The 20,306-nt window shown below is 45.5% G+C and overlaps 1 protein-coding gene across 2 annotated transcripts; it reads right to left on the reverse strand.

The window, feature by feature from the left end:
- Positions 1-3,011: 3,011 nt before the first annotated feature.
- ETFB (electron transfer flavoprotein subunit beta) lies at positions 3,012-17,543 on the reverse strand. Of its 2 annotated transcripts, XM_068104638.2 has the most exons (7): positions 17,404-17,543; positions 17,166-17,324; positions 15,567-15,719; positions 15,192-15,254; positions 4,037-4,195; positions 3,648-3,840; positions 3,012-3,517 (listed from the first exon to the last, which is right to left on the reverse strand). In XM_068104638.2, exons 1-6 carry the CDS (start codon positions 17,455-17,457, stop codon positions 3,670-3,672), a joined length of 759 nt encoding a protein of 252 aa, XP_067960739.1. In that variant the 5' UTR covers positions 17,458-17,543; the 3' UTR covers positions 3,012-3,517; positions 3,648-3,669. The 2 variants fall into 2 exon arrangements, with proteins under 2 accessions (XP_067960739.1, XP_067960740.1); XM_068104639.2 differs by lacking the exon at positions 15,192-15,254 and having other exon boundaries at positions 17,404-17,531.
- Positions 17,544-20,306: the final 2,763 nt, after the last annotated feature.

Consider the following 20,306-nt stretch of genomic DNA (forward strand, 5'->3'; position numbering starts at 1 on the left):
ACAAGATTCTGTGGGCTTTCATGTGTCTAACTGAGGAGAGGCTTCCATCTGGCCACTCTGCCATAAAGCCCAGATTGGTGGAGTGTTGCAGTGATGGTTGTCTTTCTGGAAGTTTCTCCCATCTCCACATAGGATCTCTGGAGCTCAGCCAGTGACCATCTGGTTCTTGGTCACCTCTTACCAAGGCCATTCTCCCCCGATTGCTCAGTTTGGCCAGGCGGCCAGCTCTAAGAAGAGTCCTGGTTGTTCCAAACTTCTTCCATTTAAGAATTAGAGGCCACTGTGCTCTTGGGAACCTTCAATGCAGCAGAAATGTTTTTGTAGGCTTCCCCAGATCTGTGCCTCGACGCAATCCTGTCTCTGAGCTCTGCAGGCAGTTCATTCGACCTCATGGCTTGGTTTTTGCTCTGATATGCATTGTCAGCTGCGAGACCTTATCTAGACAGGTGTGTGCCTTTCCAAATCATGTCCAATCAATTGAATTTACCACAGGTAGACTCCAATCAAGGTGTAGAAACAGCTCAAAGATGATCAAGAGAAATGGGAGGCACCTGAGCTAAATTTCAAGTGTCATAACAAAGGGTTTGAATACTTATGTCAATGTGATATTTCAGTTTCTTATTTTTAATAAATTTGCAAAACTTTTTAAAATCCTGTTTTCTCTTTGTCATTATGGGGTATTGAGTGTACATTGATGAGGGAAAAAATGAATATAAACGATTTCAGCATAAGGCTGCAACATAACAAAATGTGAAAAAAGTGAAGGTCTGAATACTTTCTGAATGCGCACTGTACCTGCACCAAGTTTGACTAATCCCTTCAGCTGTTCAAGTTATCGTGGTGACAAAAACCTATCGCGGATGGACGGACAACCTGAAAACGTTATGCCTCTGTCGACTTCATCAGCAGAGGCATAAAAATGAAGAAATGTGAGTATCACTAATAGTTCCACATTGTATTCTTTGAAATATCTGGAATTTTTTTTTTTTTTTACTGTCTAAACAAAACAATTCATCAACACCAACATTAATGGTCACCCTGCCATACTTGGTTGTATAAGATAGAGAAATGAGGCTCTCCTAGGAGTCCATAAGGAGTTATTTTTAATTATCTTTTTTGAGGTTCTAGGTTGTTGGTTCCCAGCTTCACCGTGAGCATTCTGAGTATTTAAATTTATTTATTTTTCTTTACAAGATCAAGATTCATGGAAAAGTGATGTGACCGAGGGCACGGACATGTATTGGGGAAGCTGGTAACATCTGCACATAAGCAAGGTAATGAATGAACAAACAAACAGGAAAAGCAGAGAGAGGATTGGAGGAAATAGTAATCGGCTCATCAGGGGTTAAAGATCTTTGGGTAAGGATGGGGGATGATTTGAGATTGCAGTGCCATGCCTGCTTCAGGTCCTGGAGAGGAGTGGGATACACCAGCCTCAAGGCAGTTCCACAGACTGGAGAAAAGAGGGGGTATGCAGTTAACCTAAACTTTGGCAGTTTAAACGAGAGGATTACTGGAAGAATGTGCATTGTGGATGAATTTGAGCCTGAGTTAGACCAGAGGATAGGTGGTAAAAAAAAAAAAAAAAAAGATTCATAAAAATGCCACCAATCTGTCTTTGATGCGAGAGCAAGTTGCAATGTCTGAGTTGTTCCTCATAATTGCATTTTATCTGTAAGGCCTCCAAGGATATATATATATATTTTTTTTTTACATATGGAAAATGCAGTAATTTGCAAACTAGTACTGTTAATAAACATCCTTGACCATGTTGTGGAATATTGGATGAAGCCCTCACATTTATTATTATTTTTTTTCTTCCAGCATTACTTTCACTTCTTCGTTTTCTCCCCAGCTGCTTGAGTGATTGACACAAAAATATCAACTGCGTTGCAAAAAAAAAGTTTCTGAATGCAGGTGCTTCACGTACCAGGGATAAACAGCCTCCATCTCGCTTTGCTTGGCCGAATCAATGTCTGGTTAAACAAAGTCTGCAGCGTTTGCTATCTCCTTTTTAACAACAAAAAATGCAATAGAAAAACCTTCAAATTTGGCCAAACGAAACAAGGTCAAGGCTGTTATTCCTGGTAAGTGAAATCATGTAACTTTTTTTTTATTATCTCCCTGGTGGATACTCCTATGTTAAGTGTTGCGTGAAGCACTCAAGTGGTTGTGGAGAAAACGACTAATTTGAAAGTGAACAAGAACGGCACTCGGAAGAGTGCATACATCTGCCTGATGAACAGTTAACGTTTTGTATCCCGCTGATAGGCTGGATTCGGACCTGAACCAAAATCTAATGGGCTTGTTCTTGTCATCCAACCAACTCTTTTCCCAAAGTTTAGTCATAACTCATCCATAACTTTTGTAAATATCATATTATATATAGCTTTTTGCCCAATCTCTCAATGGTGAAGAGTCCCTAAATAATTCTCTTATCCGAATCCATATTCAGATAGCCACCAAAATTGAACCAATTATTCCTTGTCACACACACACAGTCCACTAAGTTTCGTTCAAATCCGTCCACAACCTTGAGATATCTGGCTTTATATAGTTTCTGGCCCGATCTCCCAATGGTGAAGAATTACTTTAAAAATTCTACGAGCCGGATCCAAATCCGGATCTTCAACAAAATAATTTCGTCCTCGTCACATACACTGCCTCTGCCAAATCGTTTGAATCTGTGCACAACTTTTTGAGATATGTCGTTCACAAACACAGGGGTCAAAACAACCTCCATCCACCTTTGGTAGCAGAGGTAATAAACGTGAAAGTGAGGGTAGAACAAAAAAAAAAGTGAGGGCTTTGGCCGACATTCCACAACATGGTTAAGGATGGCTGTGGATGCCTATAATTGCAAAGGCCGACCCCTGCCAGGTTTTAAATAACACCCGATATTGATATTCAAAAGAAAACCAATCACTCCACTACAATATAGCCAAGTAGACACTAACTTGGCAGTTCAATTTATTTGATACCAGAATTGCACAAGTAAACAGAGAACACAGTTGAAGGTCCTTTTAAGGACAAAAGATATTTTATTGAGCTTTTTGATCAATACTGGCTCACAATAATAAGCAAGACTTATTGAGCAATGACTGACCACACAATAGGAATAGGTATATCTAACCTTCCATACTAACATGGTTGGTTAATAGATTGTCACTATATCCAGTGTAAATTAAAACTTCAGTCTGCCTCAATACTGAAGTCTGGCTATGTTGATTATAGCAGTAATTTTGCAGCCAGAGTCCTACCTTTTAAATGTACGGAAGGGTGTTGACTCGTACAAGCAGGTTATCCAAAATCAAACACCGGCTGTTTTGTTTTTCTCTCCCTCCCTCTCTACCATTAGTAGTTGCTTTCTTTTTTTTAGCAAAATGAAGGCTTAATCATATTACAAAACCTTTTTATTATTTCAAGTAAAAGGTTTGCATCGTTATGACGATGGCAGGCCCACATCAGGTTGTAATGGTGCTGGAGAAAACAGCTGCCCTTTCCACTTGAAAACAACCTGCAAAGAAAATAGTATCATACATTTCAGCTTACAATTACACAACAGGTTATTTACATACAAAGTACCACTGAGGCAACGCATGATCCTAAAAACAGCAGAAACCTTTTGAGTACTGCGTTGTAATCACCTTTGCCTGGTCAGCGTAAACGTCATATCTGCCCGATCTCTTTCAGCTTCTCAACGAGCTCTTCGGTGTTTTCCACAATCACGCCTGCTTCTCGCTGCGGTGGTTCATCAATACTCAATACCTGGAATCGTGGGGAGACGTCCACTCCCAAGTCCTTTATTTTCAACACTTCAAGTTTCTTTTTCTTCGCTTTCTGCACACAGTACCACAACAGAGATTAATCAATGACGTGCGTTAAAGTTTGTCATTTCAATCCAATCTACGCATGTAACAATGTGCATTGCTGCAAGTGGAAAGTCCAATTTTGTTTGCCTCATTTCAAGGTTCTTTAACACTTCATGGTTACCAGTCCTCCCCCCCCCCACAATGTGCATAACGAGCTTGCATACCATAATGTTTGGTAACGTAGCATAGCGTGGCTCATTCAGTCGCAAATCGGCTGTGATGACTGATGGAAGCTTTAAACGTACAGTCTCCAAACCGCCATCCACCTCTCGAACAACCTTCAGAGCTTCTCCTTCGACGGTCATCTCAGACACAAACGTACCCTGCCACCCACACACCACCATGCTTTGTCGTGGACTATGTATGCAACATCAGGAAAAAAAAGTTAGAGGAACTGTCAGTGTAATAATACGATTTGTTTGCAAGATGAAATCGATTGAGAGAGTTTGACAAACCTTTATACTTTCACTCGACTTATTTCTGGCAAGTGTACACTATTCGCACAATATAAAATGTCTGGAGATGGTGTTAGTGGGCCTTCGATAAACAGTCTCCACGATGGTTCACTTGCAATATTTTACTTGATAGAACATTATAGACTTTTGATCCAACAATAATGCCACATGTCAGTTTTATCTACATCTAAACCAGGATGTCAGTTTTAGACAAACCAGGATGTTTTTTCATTGTTCAAAATAACGAAGACGATCTGTTTGCAATGCGTTAACCAATCTCTTGCTTTCCAGATCATGGAACGATCCATATGCATGTTGTTGATGTACGAAGAAAATCTACATGAGAACATCTCGTACTAATAGTACCCTCAACTTGGTGCAAGTGTTCATGGCTGTTCCTAAACCTTTCACACTTGGTCTACCATATATGATTCCATTATTGAGTGCTTGAGGCCATTTAATGGAACAAATAGTTCAGATATTGTCAATTATTATTATTATTATTATTTTTAATATGAAATGACTATCGTTCAGCAAATTAATGTGTGGGGTCATCAAATACCATCCAAGAAAACTTGCAGGGTTGGAAGTGCCATGACAATTTAGGGCATAGCATGATCTCATCCATTTCATCACGAGCTGACACAGACAGAGGATTGCTACATGCTAATACAAAACAAAACAGGCATTTTAGGGCCATTTTCCCTGCAAGAAGTCCCTGGTGTTGGGCTAGCGGCTAGGGTGCCGGCTTAGAATCCTAGGATCCTGGGTTCGAATCCCGGTCAATCGCTGAATTAACGCCAGGGGGGTTGACTCAGCCTGTCATCCTTCCGAGGTCGGCAAATTGAGTACCAGTTCACTGGTAATTCCCTGCTTGTCGTTAAAGGCGGCAAAAAGGGTTGGCGTCAGGAAGGGCATCCGGCCGTAAAACATTGCTTCAAAAAGGGGACCGTAAAACAACAACAACCACAGTTCCCGAAAAAGGCCAACCCCCGCTTGCGGGGAAAAATGGCCTCAAAGGTGGTTTTTTTTTTTTTTTTTTTTCCCTGCAAGAGCAGGGGTTAGCCTTGCGGTCCCCATGACAATCTTCTCCATTTGGCACTATTTTCTGCATCTCCCCTTGTTAACCCCCTTGCCCTCATTTCTTCTTCGACCATCTTTAGCCAAGTCTTTCTCGGTCTTCCCCGTCCTCTTCATCCTTCTATATTCATTTCCGTCACTTTCATCCTTCCTCAACACATGACCAAACCATCTCAAACTGTTTCTCTTCACAGCATCCATCACAAGCTCCATTCCCATCATCTTTCGCAATTCATCATTTGTCTTCCTCTCTCTCAACGATACTCCACACATCCACCGAACCATTCACATTTCCACCCTTCGTTGCTGCTCTACGTTCATTACCCATGTCTCGCTCCCATAAATCATAACACTTCTCACACATGCAGCATACACCTTTCCCTTCAGCTTCAATGACACTCCCCTCGTCAGCACGCCACTCAGTTCCCGAAACTTATTCCATGCACATCTCACTCGAGCAACAGTTGTCGAGTCTGATCCACCTTTTCCATTCAGCATGTCTCCTCGGTAACAAAATGTTTTCACACCTTCCAGCTTCACGCCATCTCCAAGATCCAACTCAACATTTCCTCCATCTGCAGCTCCCTCTGTGCACACCTTACACTTGAATGTAGCTGCCACACTGGTTACTGCTACAGTGCTACATGCTAATGAACTACCAATTTGATTTTCATCATGATATTCCTTTGAGTGAAAAATCTCCCAAAATATACTTTGTAGATGACTACCCAGTATCATTTTACAAATGCTACCACATTTCTGACATCCACAGCTAGGTTCGAGTTCATAAAAAGTCATTCAGCTTTGTGTGCACCATGAATTAAACATGTCAATACAGCATTTTGCCCTCAAGCTCTCTCACACATTTGCTTTTGCCATGCATCTTGTGGTACTACGTGCCCATGCCACTTTTTGTTTTATTTGGTTTATATAAAAGGTTGCGAGACCAATTAAAGAGTACAGAGGTGTCGTTGCCAGCAGGAATTGCTGATTGCGATGACACAAGCTTTGCCAATGGGATAGCTGTTGTTACAACACAGCATCTGTGAATGACAAATGAATATCTGGTTCTGGATAATGTATGCACACGTGACTCCAAGCTGCAGAACATGGGTTCAAATCTCAGCCCAGTTCTAAACGGTCACCCTGGTCTTTTGCAGGCAGGGTGACACAATGTCCATGACATCTCTCGGATGGAAGTTGGACTGTCGGTGTGCACTCTCAGGCCTGGGGATTTCAGATCTCATCGGTAACCGTTTTTCGGTTCTGTGATTTAAGTTTACGGGAACCGATGGGAAACAAAATTCCGGTTCCGTGCCCAAACCTAATGGGAAACGATTTTTTTTTCCTTTAGAATTTGTAAAGCAAAACATTTGTAATACAAAATTAAAAATGTCGTCTCCAATAATAAATCCTGTCATTTACATGTATGCAATGTAATTAACGCATGTTCATTATTGAGGTTGATGTTTATTATCAGAGAAGAGCAAATTCTGTCAATTTGATGGGCTTATCCTGTTTTAAAACTATTACTACATTTTCGTTCATTTTTTAAATGTCAATGATATTGTATATATTTATTATTTATGGACTATTGTTGTTGTAAACTGTTATCAATCTTTGTTTTAATATTGAAATTATTTGCATTTAGCAAAGTAATGTAGGCCGCCCCAGGACTGATATAGGCCTAAGTATTTGTTAAATAAATTCTGGATTGGAACAAATGTACTGCAGTAGGTTCGGTTGTCAGTGTCTCCCTTTACCTTGTGAACATAGGTCACGCCGTTCACGTAGTTTACAATTGCCGTCAGTGGTGGACTGCTTATGCCCCGGCGCGATGCCTCCTTCCGTATGCCTGTGAAATGAGTAGCACATACTTTGCAGCAAAGCAATGTGACCAAGCCTTCCCCCATTGCATTCCGCTTCAAAATCGTCGCTGAATGACCATTTTCGTAATGTTTTTAAGGCGACATTTTCGGGGTTTTTTTCCACTTAGCAACGGATGCCATTTTGAAAAGGAAGTCTGATTTAGACTGATGCGCATGTCCATCAAAGCGGAAGTCATATCGCGAACCTGAATGTGGGAAACTACATGCTATCTGCTTTGCCGGCCTAATTTTGTTGGAAATAAAACTTAAACTTCTAAAACTTAACTTCTAAAACTTAACTTAACAGCTAAAAGCTGCAAATCACACGTGAAGGTAAATACGACATCTTTTTGCCTTACACTGCCTTTCTGCGATGGGAAACGTACTTTCGGTTCCGTGTTTTTGCTATCACGTTACCGACAACGATCGTTTCCGTGAAATCCGCAGGCCTGACTTCATTCAAGACGGGCCAAAATCGTTCCCTGGCTGACCCCACAAGAGGTTGGGAATAATTGGTCGACAAATGCCATGGTTCAGACTGATGCCATGATGGTTGGTGTGCAAGGCTGGATTCCAGCACACAGATATTCCAAACTTGGAAACAACACATTGAATTCTGAAATTGCACTCTAAATCTGCAAGGTTGCAAGTTCAATTTCGACTCTGGCCGAGTCATACCAAAGACTAAGAAGTGGTATGTGCTGCTCCATTGCTTGACACTCAGCATTTAGAGGATAGAGCACAGACAAACCCCATGATTGGAATTATTTAAGGGGATTTTTTTTTCTTGAAAAGCAACAAATTATATATATAAAAAAGACGCTGATCAATGAGAGAAACGTCTGCATTAGATGGCACCACTGGCATCGTGTTTTCTGGAAAGTACAGTAATTCACACCTATAGTCAATGGCAGTGTTTGTCTGGTCCAGGCTTTTGTTATCTAGTGTCTATCTGTATTTGTGGAACAGTTCTTCTGTATACGTGTGTAAGAGAGAATATAAGTGAAGAGAGAAGGTAAAGAGTGTTGGTTGGGCGGTGGAGGTGAGGGTGGGGGGTGTGGGGGGGGGGGGGGTGGGGAGGATAGAGTGGGGGAAGAGAGGGGGAGGGACACAGAGAGTGGAGGGACACAGAGAGTGGAGGGACAGAGAGTGGAGGGACACAGAGAGTGGAGGGATACAGAGAGAGTGTACCTTTTGCGTGTCCCTCGGGAGATTATCGGTGTTAATCTTTCATACCTGTAAAAAATAGTCGAGTATTTCGTGCCACGTGGCCTAGTTGTCGAAGCTTCCGACCTTGAGGCCTGGTTCTCTCCGGGCATCCAAAGTGGTTATTTTTTCATTCGTGTGTTTGTCAAATTTCAACTCGTTATTTTATCGTCCATGCGTTATTGTTTGTTTATAGTTAGTTTTGGTTTGAATTTCCTGTAACTCGTAATTAATTAATCGTGTTCTGCTCCACGTGTGCGGCCTTGTACCCCCGTCGGTTTGTTTACTTAAGTCCCCAACATCGTGTTTTGCTTGGCGCTTAGTTTTTTCCCTTCTACCCCGAACATAATACTCTTTGTCTAACGTTTTAAATACGTTTATTTAAAATACCCCCACCCCCCAAAAAAAACAAACAAAAAAAATAACCAAAAACATTTATTTTCCTTTCTCCACGTGTGCTTTGTCTCATCCTGTACCTTCTGTCCAGGTGTGCTGTTCGCCCCGCCCCCATTATCTCCTTGCCATCCACCTTTTGCCCTGTCCACGTGACTCGTGGTGGTCCCTCTCGGCTCTCCCCCCCGTTGGTACTTTGTGCATATAATATAATATTGTTTACGGTTCTGTTTTAATATTATTTAAATATGTATAAACTTTCTCCCCTTCAGTGTTTTATTCAGTGGTATATTACAACATGCTGTTTTTCTTCCTTATTTAAAAGGCTTTTTTAAAATTCCTCTCCATCTCATTCCACGTCAAAAAAAAGAAATTCAATCTCTTATACGTCTCCCTCACTACATGGTCTAAATCATGGTCTAAATTCACATTCATTCCACCCCTCCTCCATCGTTCTGAATCGGATTGCTAACTTGAAAATCACAACAAACCCAATTTGTTATCAATGTTCGTCTTTCATTAATCATCCACTTTCGAAACTCCCCTCTTGCCCCTCCCCTCCAAATCCCCCCCCTTGCACCTACACTCCTAAACTCCCCCCTTGCCCTTCCCCTCCTAAACTTCCCCCTTGCCCCTCCCCTCCAAATCCCCCCCCTTGCCCTTACACTCCCCCCTTGCCCCTCCACTCCTAAACTCCCCCCTTGCCCCTCCCCTCCTAAACTCCCCCCTCACTTCTCCCCTTCAAAACTACCCCCCCCCCAACCCTCCCATTCAAATCTCCCCCCATACCATTCCTCTCCAATTCTCCCTCCTCCCCAAAGCTCCTCCTCCCCACTTCATCTCCCTTCTATCTCATACCTCCACCCCCCCCCCCCCCAACCTTCTACTTTCCTCTGCCGCCCCTCAAACAACCCTTCAATGTGCCTCATCCCTTCACCATCAAACCTTTCATCCTCCTCATACTTCCCTTTCTTGGAACTCTTCTGTAATCTCTGACACACTATCAACTGCTCTTCCTACCTCCCCCTCTCATCTTTCATCTTACCCTACTCCTCCCCTGTCCTGTCCTGTACCCGATGCTCCCCCTCTCTCTTCATTAAAGGTATGGACCTCAAACATCCGGGGCCTTCGCTCAAACCTGACTGATCTCTCCATACAGGTTGCTTCTGACAATCCAGACTTGATCTGCTTAACAGAGACTTTCCTCCTTCAAGATGTCTCTGATTCCCTTATCTCTTTCTGGTTACTCCCTCCTCCGGTATGATGGACCTGAGCCTCGTCCTGGTGGTGGGGTGGCTATCTTTATCAAAAACTCTTCCTCACTCTCCTTGCACTGCCCTCTCCTCCTCACACCCAGGAGTACCTCTGGCTACGGCTTCCTCTCCGCTCCCACCTTTTGTTCATATGTGTTCTGTACCGTCCTCCAAACAGTGATGACTCCATTTACATTTCACTGTCTGACAAAATGGACCAACTTCTATCCACTCATCCCAACTCTCTCTTCCTCATATGTGGTGACTTCAACTGTCATCATGCCAGCTGGTTGGGTGTGGGTTCCTCTCTCACCAGTCATGGCACATCAGCAAAGGATTTCTGTGACTCACTGGGATTGACACAATCTGTCAATTTCCCGACCCAGATCTCAGCCAATGGAGTATCTTCTCTTCTAGACTTGGTTATGACAAACTTCCCTGCTAATGTTTGCTGCTCTTCTTCTGCTCCAATCGGTTCTTCTGATCATGTGCTTGTCAAAGTGAACATCTCTGGCCATTCTCAGAGAGCCTCCTCAGCGTCGACGAGTCTGGCATTTCACTCAGGCCGACTGGGACGGTCTTCAAGCAGCCATCAATCGTCTGGATTGGTCTCCCATCTCCACTGCCTGACATCAATTCTTCCTGGGAATTCTTCCAAAGCAAACTGCTCTCTCTCATGCACAGATTTATCCCATCTCGTCTTCAGTTGTTTTACCATTCCTCCCGTCCATGGTACACTGAATCTTGTGGTGAGGCAGTTGCCCTGAAACAACTTGCCTTTGCCTCTTGGAAGGCTAATCCAACTGAAGGCAATCTCATTTCCTTCCACCAAGCTCAGAACAAGTGTGTCTACCCTCAGGAGTGCCAGGAAGCACTATCTCTCCACACTCAAGATTGAACTCTCAAACCTGTCTCCTTCCTCCAAATCCTGGTGGCGTCTGGTCAAATCCGTTTCTGGTGGTTGTTCCCCCTCCATCCCCTCCCTTACCTCAAATGGCCACACAGTTGACATCGCACGTGACAAAGCCGAATGCCTCAACATCTTTAGTCCCAAACCCATCTGTCTGTTCCCACCTTTCCCAGTCGAACCCAACTGCTCCTGGACTTTGTGTCCTCTCCTGACAAGGTGGAGGAGTTTTTGTCTAACCTAGACTCTGATTCTGCAACTGGACCAGACGGCATCAGCCCACGGGTCCTAAAATCCTGCTCTGCCGCTCTATCTCACCCTCTCTCTGTTCTTTTCACCCTCTTTTGCTCAAGGTCATCTGCCAGCATCCTGGAAATCAGCAACCATTACCGCTTTACACAAAAAGGTGCAAAAATAGATCCTTGCAACTACAGACCAATCAGCCTGCACCCAATTATCAGCAAAGTCATGGAATCCATCATTGCATCGGATATGAAATCTTTCCTCTTCTCCAATGGCTTGATCTCTGATCATCAATTTGGTTTCAGACCAGGTCACTCTACTCTGGACATGCTGCTTCTGCTTTCTCAACAATGGATGGAGGTCCTCAATGCCAAACAGGAAATCAGAGCTGTCTCCCTTGACATATCACGTGCCTTCGATACGGTCTGGCACCCAGCTCTGCTCACCAAACTCTCCTCCTATGGTATCCATAGAAATCTCCATGCATGGCTTGCAGACCTCCTCTCTGGTCGTAGTCAACGTGTGGCCCTGAATGGATTTCTCTCATCTCCCCTTCCTGTTCAGGCTGGAGTTCCCCAAGGCAGTGTTCTGGGCCCTGTGCTTTTTCTGGTCTTTATCAATGATCTCTCTGACTCTCTGGAAAATCCTCTCTATCTCTTTGCTGATGACTCCACTCTCTGCCGCTCCATTCCTCTTCCCTCAGATCGGCAGTCTGCAGCCTCCTCACTCTCTGAAGACTTGGACAAAATCAGACTGGTCAAACAAGTGGAACATGTCTTTCAATCCTGACAAATCTCACACTCTTACTATGTCTCTCCGAAAAGATCGACTGGACAACCCTCCCATCGACTTTCTCAACAATCCTCTCCAAGAAGTTCTGTCGCTCAAGCTTTTGGGTCTCACTATCTGCCATGATCTTTCTTGGGAAAACCACATTTCCAAGCTGGCCTCCAAAGCCAGTCGCCGACTGGGCATCCTCCGTCGTGCGAAGTCCTTCCTCGGCACACCTGAGCTCCTCACCACATACAAGGCTTTCATCCGCAGCTCAATGGAATACTGTTCTCCCCTATGGGCCGGTGCTCCTGCCTCACACCTAGCTCGGTTTCACGCTGTTGAAACCAAAGCTTTCAGAATTATTGGAATCTCCCGTGATGAAGCTATCTCTGAGGGCCTTTCACTCACTCACCGCAGGCAGGTAGGTGGTCTTTCTGTCTTCTACCGACTCCTCTCCGGCCTTGCTCCCCCAGCTCTCTGTGCTCTGTCCCCCAAATATTCCTACAGGTCGCACAAGATCTGCCAGCAACCCTCTGATGGTTAAACTGCCGAAATCTCGGCTCTCTGCTCACCATCACTTTCATTCCTCTTTTCTCCCGCCTCTGGAACAAACTCCCACACTCCCTTCAATCCCTCTCCTCCCTCCAGGTCTTTAAAACAGCTGTTCACCACCATCTCTTATCTTCCCCCATCCATAACCTTGATCTTTTCTACCCCCACTAATTCACCCCAGATCCACCTTGTTTGAAATTCCAACTTCTTTCCTGGAAGTCCTGGCAGTGTCCATATGTTTTATACCTCTCCCACCCCCCCCCTTCCCATGCCCCCCCCCCCAAAGACCTCTCCCTCCCACAGATCTCTCGATGTCTCCATGTCTCTTCTGCTCTCAAATGTTGTTTGTGTCCTTCCCCATCTTGTCCACCGCTCCCGATGTTATATGTTTTCTGTGTCGGTTTGTTTTTCTGTGTGATTAATGTTCGCTCTTTCACGAGCCTCGATCTTGTATACAAAAAAAAAAAAAGGGGGGGGAAGGGAGAGGGAAATGACATGGAGGGGGAAGTGAGAGATAGAGAGGTAAGAGAGAAGGAAGTGAGATAGAGGGGGGAAGGGGAGAGAGATAGAGGGGGAGTGGGGGGGCTTGAGGAGGGAAAAATAAGTCAAAGTTGGCTCATTTCTAACCCAGCTTGCATTGCAGAACACTCTGCCTGCTCATGTATGTAAACGTTAAAATTGCACCCCAAAAACTGTGCACATTTTCATATTTAAACAAATCAATTTCCCCCACACGGTTCTTCAAAACATTGACCTCGTTTCACAATTTGATGTCTGTGCTCTTTATAGAATAATTCAACACTTAAAAATAGTTTTCTGTACTACTTAACCAAAGGCAAATGCTGAAAATGCAAATTTTATATTATACACAAAGAATTAAGTTAAGCACCCCTACACAACGAATTAAGGTAAGCACCCCCTAATATATATTCTTTGTGTATATGTATACATTGGCATATATTCTAAGGTATGTGAGATCAAATAATGATTGGTATGACATTAGCAATTATCCATTGATGAAATTGAGTGATCAAAGTGAAAAAAAGTGATCGGTTGAGTCAGTGATCCGATCACGTGGGTCCTACACACGTTATTGACGCAAAGATCGCTAGAGGTCTTCTCAGAACAATGACTGTACGTTAGAAAACATAAACGTCATCCACACTGTCCGTGATGGACCTATAGCTCCATACTTAAATTGAGGTGAAAATATGCCTAAAATTCCCAAAAAATTTCACCTTAAATTATTCAGAATAAAATATTGAAAACGGCATGATTGTTATGTTTTTATGTGACCATAATATCACTTCTCCAGAAAATATAGCAATATCATGGGTATATTACACTGTTTTGACGACAACAAACTTGTAATGTGCGAGGTTGTAAAAAAACGGGGGGGGTGCTTAACTTAATTCTTTGTGTATACATTAAAAAAAAAAAAACACAAAAACAACCCCCAACTTCTCCCCACCCTTCATCGGTGTCATATTTACCTCCACCACTGAAAAACATATGGAGGTTGTTTTCACCCATTTGTCTCTGCCTGTGAGCAGCACATCTGAGCTATGGACGGAGTTGGACATAACTTGGCAGACAGGTGGTTGGGTGTGTGCCAATAAATAATTGATTAGATTTTGGTGAAGATCGGGATATGATCTTTTTTTTTTTTGATTCTTCACCAGTGAGAGATGGGGACAAAACGATATATATATAGCATGATGTTTCAAAACGTTAGGGACGAGTTATGATGAGACTAGGTGGATGAGTTAAGGGCCTATCTCATTGGCGGAGACGACTGCCGCGACTGATTAGTCGCGGCAACTCGGGAGACCAAAAAATGGCTTGCGCTCTCACCAAGGCGACGCCAGGGCGATGATATTCATCACTACTCCTTTCGCTACATTTTTTACATTTTTTTGCATGTATTTATTTTAATGCAATTAAATATAAATTCAATGCAATTTAAATATACACACATGTAGGTAGGGGCTTCTTGATCTCCTCGAAGATGTTCTGCATATCAACAAGGAAGGTTTCAACCGCTGCTTTCTTGTATTGGTTATCTTTGTATCTTGCATACGATTTATCGTAAAATTCCAGATGATCCTCCCAGAAGTCAGCCATTGCCTCTTGATGCCCCTCTTTCCAATCATATTGTTTTCTAGTCGGATCGCCGCTGGAACCATGTTCCTCATCTTCTCTAGCATCAACTGCTGCCTCAGCATCCACAAACTGCGCTGAAGCTGCTACAACTGCTTCATCCTCCTCCTTCTTGCCCTTCCAGCCCCCACTGCCCTTGCTGGAGACTGGAAAAAATCTCCCCAAAAAATCGAACATGTTTGAATTTCCCGCGACTTCCCGGAGACCCGGCTAGTCTCCAGGAGATGTCACGTTGCGGAGACGAGTCGCCACCAGGTCGCCACCTAGTCTCCAGGCCAATGAGATAGGCCCTTTAGTTAGGTGACGAGAAAAAGCCGATTGGATTTTGGTTTAGATACGGATGGTCCGGCCTAGCAGTGGGATACAAAACGTAAATTGCTCAGCCTGGGGGAGGTAGGCGCTCTCGCGAGTGCCTTCCTAGTTCATACCTGTGACCAATCGAGGAGGCCTGCAGTCATTTGCCCTGTCTGGTTGCAGTCATCATCAATCGCCTAAAAGGCAAAGCCAAACATCTCAAATGCAATGAATATCAAGAATAGTGTTGTTCATCATATTTTCAGCATCTACAAGCAGTAGTGTTGGACATTCGTGTTTCAAAAGAAATCACGTGCTCCAAAAGTCTTCGTATATTCAGTCTACATCCTTTTCTTCACCTTCACTAGCTCTCTAATGCCAAATCATAAATACCTTCCCAATGCACCAAGCAAAGTTAAAACAAACAAACAAAAAAAACATGTCTAATTAAATAAATGCAAACGCAACCACTGCAAGTTCACCAAATAAATCATACCACACACACACACCTGCTTCCCCAGTAAAACCAGGCCAACGTCCTCCTTTTTGACCAGGGCAGCTAAGATCTTGGACACCTGCAATGGTCCCAACTCGTCATTTTCAGATACCTCCACGTGAATGCCACGATCAGCACCTATAGCCAGAGCGGTCCGAATCACCTCCTGCACAAAGGTAAACAAGTTGCAAGGACAGCAGCCGCCAGGTTATCTCGTTTGGGATGGATTCCTGACGGAGGTGCATCATTAAGCGGAGACAAAAAGCCAGCGGCCACATGCCGGTACTGCACACATTGCAAATTAGAGATCGTAAGTTACCATTTGATATTAAAATAAAACAAAGTTTACCAGTTCCTCAAAGTTGCTATTTCCTGATTTCCACAACCTATGAAGCTTGGTGTAATCCACCTTACAAACTGACCTGATTAAGAGACAGATCTGAATATTTCAAGTCGTGCAACAGCGTAATAATAATAAAATAATCACAATCTCACGATAGGCAGGACACACGCGCAATTTACAGGACACACCCCAACAACAATGAGAATGGACAACTATTGGGGACGTCTTCGTGGTGATTGTACCACCAATGCAAGTCGGGGGCCAAACCTTCCCCATTCTTCCCTGCTGCCAGGATTCGTCAGGGCAGCGCGGTCATGGTCAATGTCGATCGGTCCTCATGTACCGGCCTCTGCCTCTTACCTTCCTGTCTCTTCTTCTTCTCTAACTTTGTCGTGGCCCTGACTTTGTAAGGACGGGTACACCCTCGTAGATGTGGGGAGCACTCCTGGGAGATCGATCGACTGTCTCCGTACTGCAGGCTTCGAGAGAACTGTCTGGGGCTACACAACAACAACAACGACGGCACTCAATAGAGAGCATTTTTCTGTCAGGCTGAACAGTTTATGTTTTGTATCCACCGATAGGCCGGATCTGGATTCGGACCTGAACCAAAATCTAATCGGCTTGTTCTCGTCACCGAACCAACTCGTCCATCTAGTTTTGGCACAAGTTATCCACAACGTTTTGAAATATCATGTTATATATATCGTTTTTGGCCCTATCTCTCAATGGTGAAGATATACTTCGAATTAAATAATTATCGTATCTGAAGCCACATTCAGATCTTCACCCAAATTGAATCAATTCGTCCTTGTCACACACACAACCTGTCCATGAAGTTGCCACCGAATCCGTCCACAACTTTTTGAGATATCCTGTTCACATCACAAACAGACAGCGGTGAAAACAATGTCCATCCACTTTCGGTGGCAGAGGTCACAAGGGGCCTGACGGGAAGACTGGGGTGGGGGTATGTAGGTCGGGGATCAATGTCCAAGCTGCGACGAGTCGAGTTAAATTAAAACAAACAAAAACACACACACACACACACACACACACACACACACACACACACACACACACACACACACACACACACACACACACACACACACACACACACACACACACACACACACACACACACACACACACACACACACACACACACACACACACACACACACACACACACACACACACACACACACACACACACACACACACTGCCATGTCACCAAAATCGTTTTACATAGACACGTGACTCACCTGGCACTGTTGAGGTCCACAGCTCACGACGATGACCTCCGAGGCCAAGCTCTTCTCCTTGAGACGAACGGCTTCCTCCAGCGCGATCTCGCAGAAAGGGTTCATGGAGTGCTTCACCCCGTCCATCACGACCCCGCTCTTGTCCGGCTTGACACGGACCTGCCAAGGTCATGCCTGTCCATCACATCTTTTACACGTGTCCATCATTGTCCGAGTCGGTGTTTGTAACTCTTCTCACCTTTACGGCGTAGTCGATAACGCGCTTTACACCAACCAGAACACGCAGCGCCATTGCGTCCTCGCAATGTGAATATGACGATTCCTATCCGGGTTCTTCTCCCTTTGTCATTTATCATTTCATTTAATATTTTCCCATTTAACAATGTTCTTCGTAGCTCCTTAAATTCATATTATTAACAGATATGGCCATCATATCGATACTTTAAATAACATACATAACGGTGCAAGACGAAATAAAAGGTAAAAATAACATCGTAGCTGCTCAATACACCACAAAAAAGTACATATATGTACTGTATATATACAATACGTGTATATATATATATATGCACTGTATATATGTATGTATATATATATATATATATATATATATATATATATATATATATATATATATATATATATATATATATATATATATATATATATATATATATATATAATCGTTAGATTAAATAAGACGCGGACGTAGCTTCAGGACGTCGATCTTTAATTGTCGACAAGCTTTCGACCAACAAAGGTCTTCTTCTGACTCAGCCCCAAGTTCAACGGAAGAGTTTCTACTGTTTCTTACAGTTATATATATATATATATATATATATATATATATATATATATATATATATATATATATATATATATATATATATATATTATATGTACTGTATATATATATTATATGTTGTGGCGGGCACAAGGGGCAATAATTCCGCGCACCAGTGGGTGGCGCGAGCGTCCAGGCGGGGACCGAAAGCACATGCCCCGCCTTTCGACCGATCGGCCACGCCCGGGGACTAGGCGTGGCCTCGGCACATATATGCGGGCTCTAAGCTCGAGGCCGCCCAGTGCTGAAGTACGAGCTTTGGAATAAAGACTCTTTGCTATAACAAACGCGTTGTGGCCTACCTCTCTGGCAATCGAGTCGTGCGTGCGCAGCACCACACTGGTGACCCCGCCGTGCTCTTTTGACGGGTCGGGAAACGACCGGCGCTCACATGCGGCCATGAGCGTCGGCCATTCCGGCAGCCTCCTTTTCATCACGGACACCTTGTCCGGGCGCCGTTTTCTTTGCGACACAGGAGCGCAGGTAAGCGTCCTCCCCGCCTCCACGTCCGACAAGCAAACCGCGGGCCGGGGCCCCACTTTGCTTGCGGCCAACAGTACACCCATCCGCACATACGGGAAGCGTTGCCTCTCCCTGAGGTTCGGAGGGCAGCGCTTTCAATGGTCGTTCGTGACCGCCAGAGTGCCAATGGCACTGCTCGGTGCAGACTTCCTATGTGCGAATGGGCTGTTGGTCGACGTGAAGCGCAGACGGCTCATCCAGGCCGAAACCTTTAGCTCGCTCGCTTGTTCGCTGAGCGGCTCGTTGAGCGGCTCACTGAGCGGCTTGCCAAGCGGCTTGCTGGAGGGTTCCGTCCCGGCGAGTTTAGTTTGCACGCTTCCGGCAGCGGATGACTTTACCGCCTCCTCGCCAGTTTCCCGGCCCTCACGAGGCCCACCTTCTCAGCGGTGGCCGTTAAACACGGGGTGGAGCACCATATACCCATGGTCGGGCCGCTGGTCTATGCCCGGGCATGCCGACTCGAGCCCACGAAGCTCGCCATGGCGAAAGCGGAGTTCGCCACGCTGGAGCGGCTGGGGATCGTAGGCGCTCGAACAGCGCTTGGGCTTCTCCTCTGCACATTGTGCCGAAGCCCGGCGGGGGATGGCGGCCGTGCGGGGACTACCGCCATCTCAATGATGCCACCACCCCCGACCGCTACCCGGTCCCACATATCCAGGACTTTTCCGCCCGGTTGGCAAACACGACCGTGTTTTCCAAGGTGGACCTCATCCGGGGTTACCACCAGGTCCCCGTCCAACCGGACGACGTCCCGAAGACAGCCGTCATTACCCCTTTCGGCCTCTTCAAGTTCCTGAGAATGGCTTTCAGGTTGAAGAATGCGGCCCAGGTGTTCCAACGGCTTATGGACAGTGTCTTGCGCGACTTACCTTTCCTGTTTGTCTACCTGGACGACATCCTGGTCGCGAGTGCGTCCTGGGAGGAGCACCTGCTCCACCTCTGCACGGTCTTCGAACGCCTGGGCCAGCATGGCCTAATCATCAACCCCGCCAAGTGCCGTTTCGGCATCGCCACCATCGACCTCTTGGGGCACCGCATCACCAGGCACGGGGCCGTCCCTTTACCGGCCAAGGTGGAGGCGGTCAGGGATTTCCCGCGGCTCCGCACGATCAAGGAGTTCCAGGATTCCTGGGCATGGTAAATTTTTACCACCGCTTCGTGCCCCACGTCACCCAGCTCCTCCGCCCCTTGCACGAGGCCCTCCGGGGCAAGCCGGGCAAAGGTGACATCGCCTGGTCGGAGCCGATGGCCGCGGCGTTTGCAGGCGCGAAGCTGGCCCTGGCCGATGCCACCATGCTGGCGCACCCGGCGCCCGATGCACCGATCGCCCTCACCACCGACGCGTCGGACTATGCGGTGGGCGCGGTGCATGAGCAGTGGGTGCGTGGTGCTTGTCAACCGCTGGCGTTTTTTAGCCGGCACGAACGCCGGCACGAACGCCGCTATAGCACCTTCGACCGCGAGCTGCTCGGGCTCCACCTGGCGGTCCGACACTTCCGCCATCTACTGGAGGGCCGCCCGTTCACGGGTTTCGTCGACCACAAGCCCCTTGTGTTCGCGATGGCCAAGGTGGCCAAGGTCGCCGAGCCATGGTCGGCACGGCAGCAGCGGCACCTCTCTGCCGTGTCCGAGTACACGACGGACATCCGTCACGTGGCGGGTAAAGACAACCCGGTGGCGGATTGCCTTTCCCGGGTCCGTCGTGCACGCGGTCCACCTCGGGGTCGACTATGCCCGGATGGCGGAGGACCAGACCGCCGACCACGGCGTCCAGG

Source organism: Myxine glutinosa, chromosome 3 (assembly GCF_964187855.1).
Source record: "Myxine glutinosa chromosome 3, kmMyxGlut1.1, whole genome shotgun sequence".
Lineage (NCBI taxonomy): Eukaryota > Metazoa > Chordata > Myxini > Myxiniformes > Myxinidae > Myxine > Myxine glutinosa.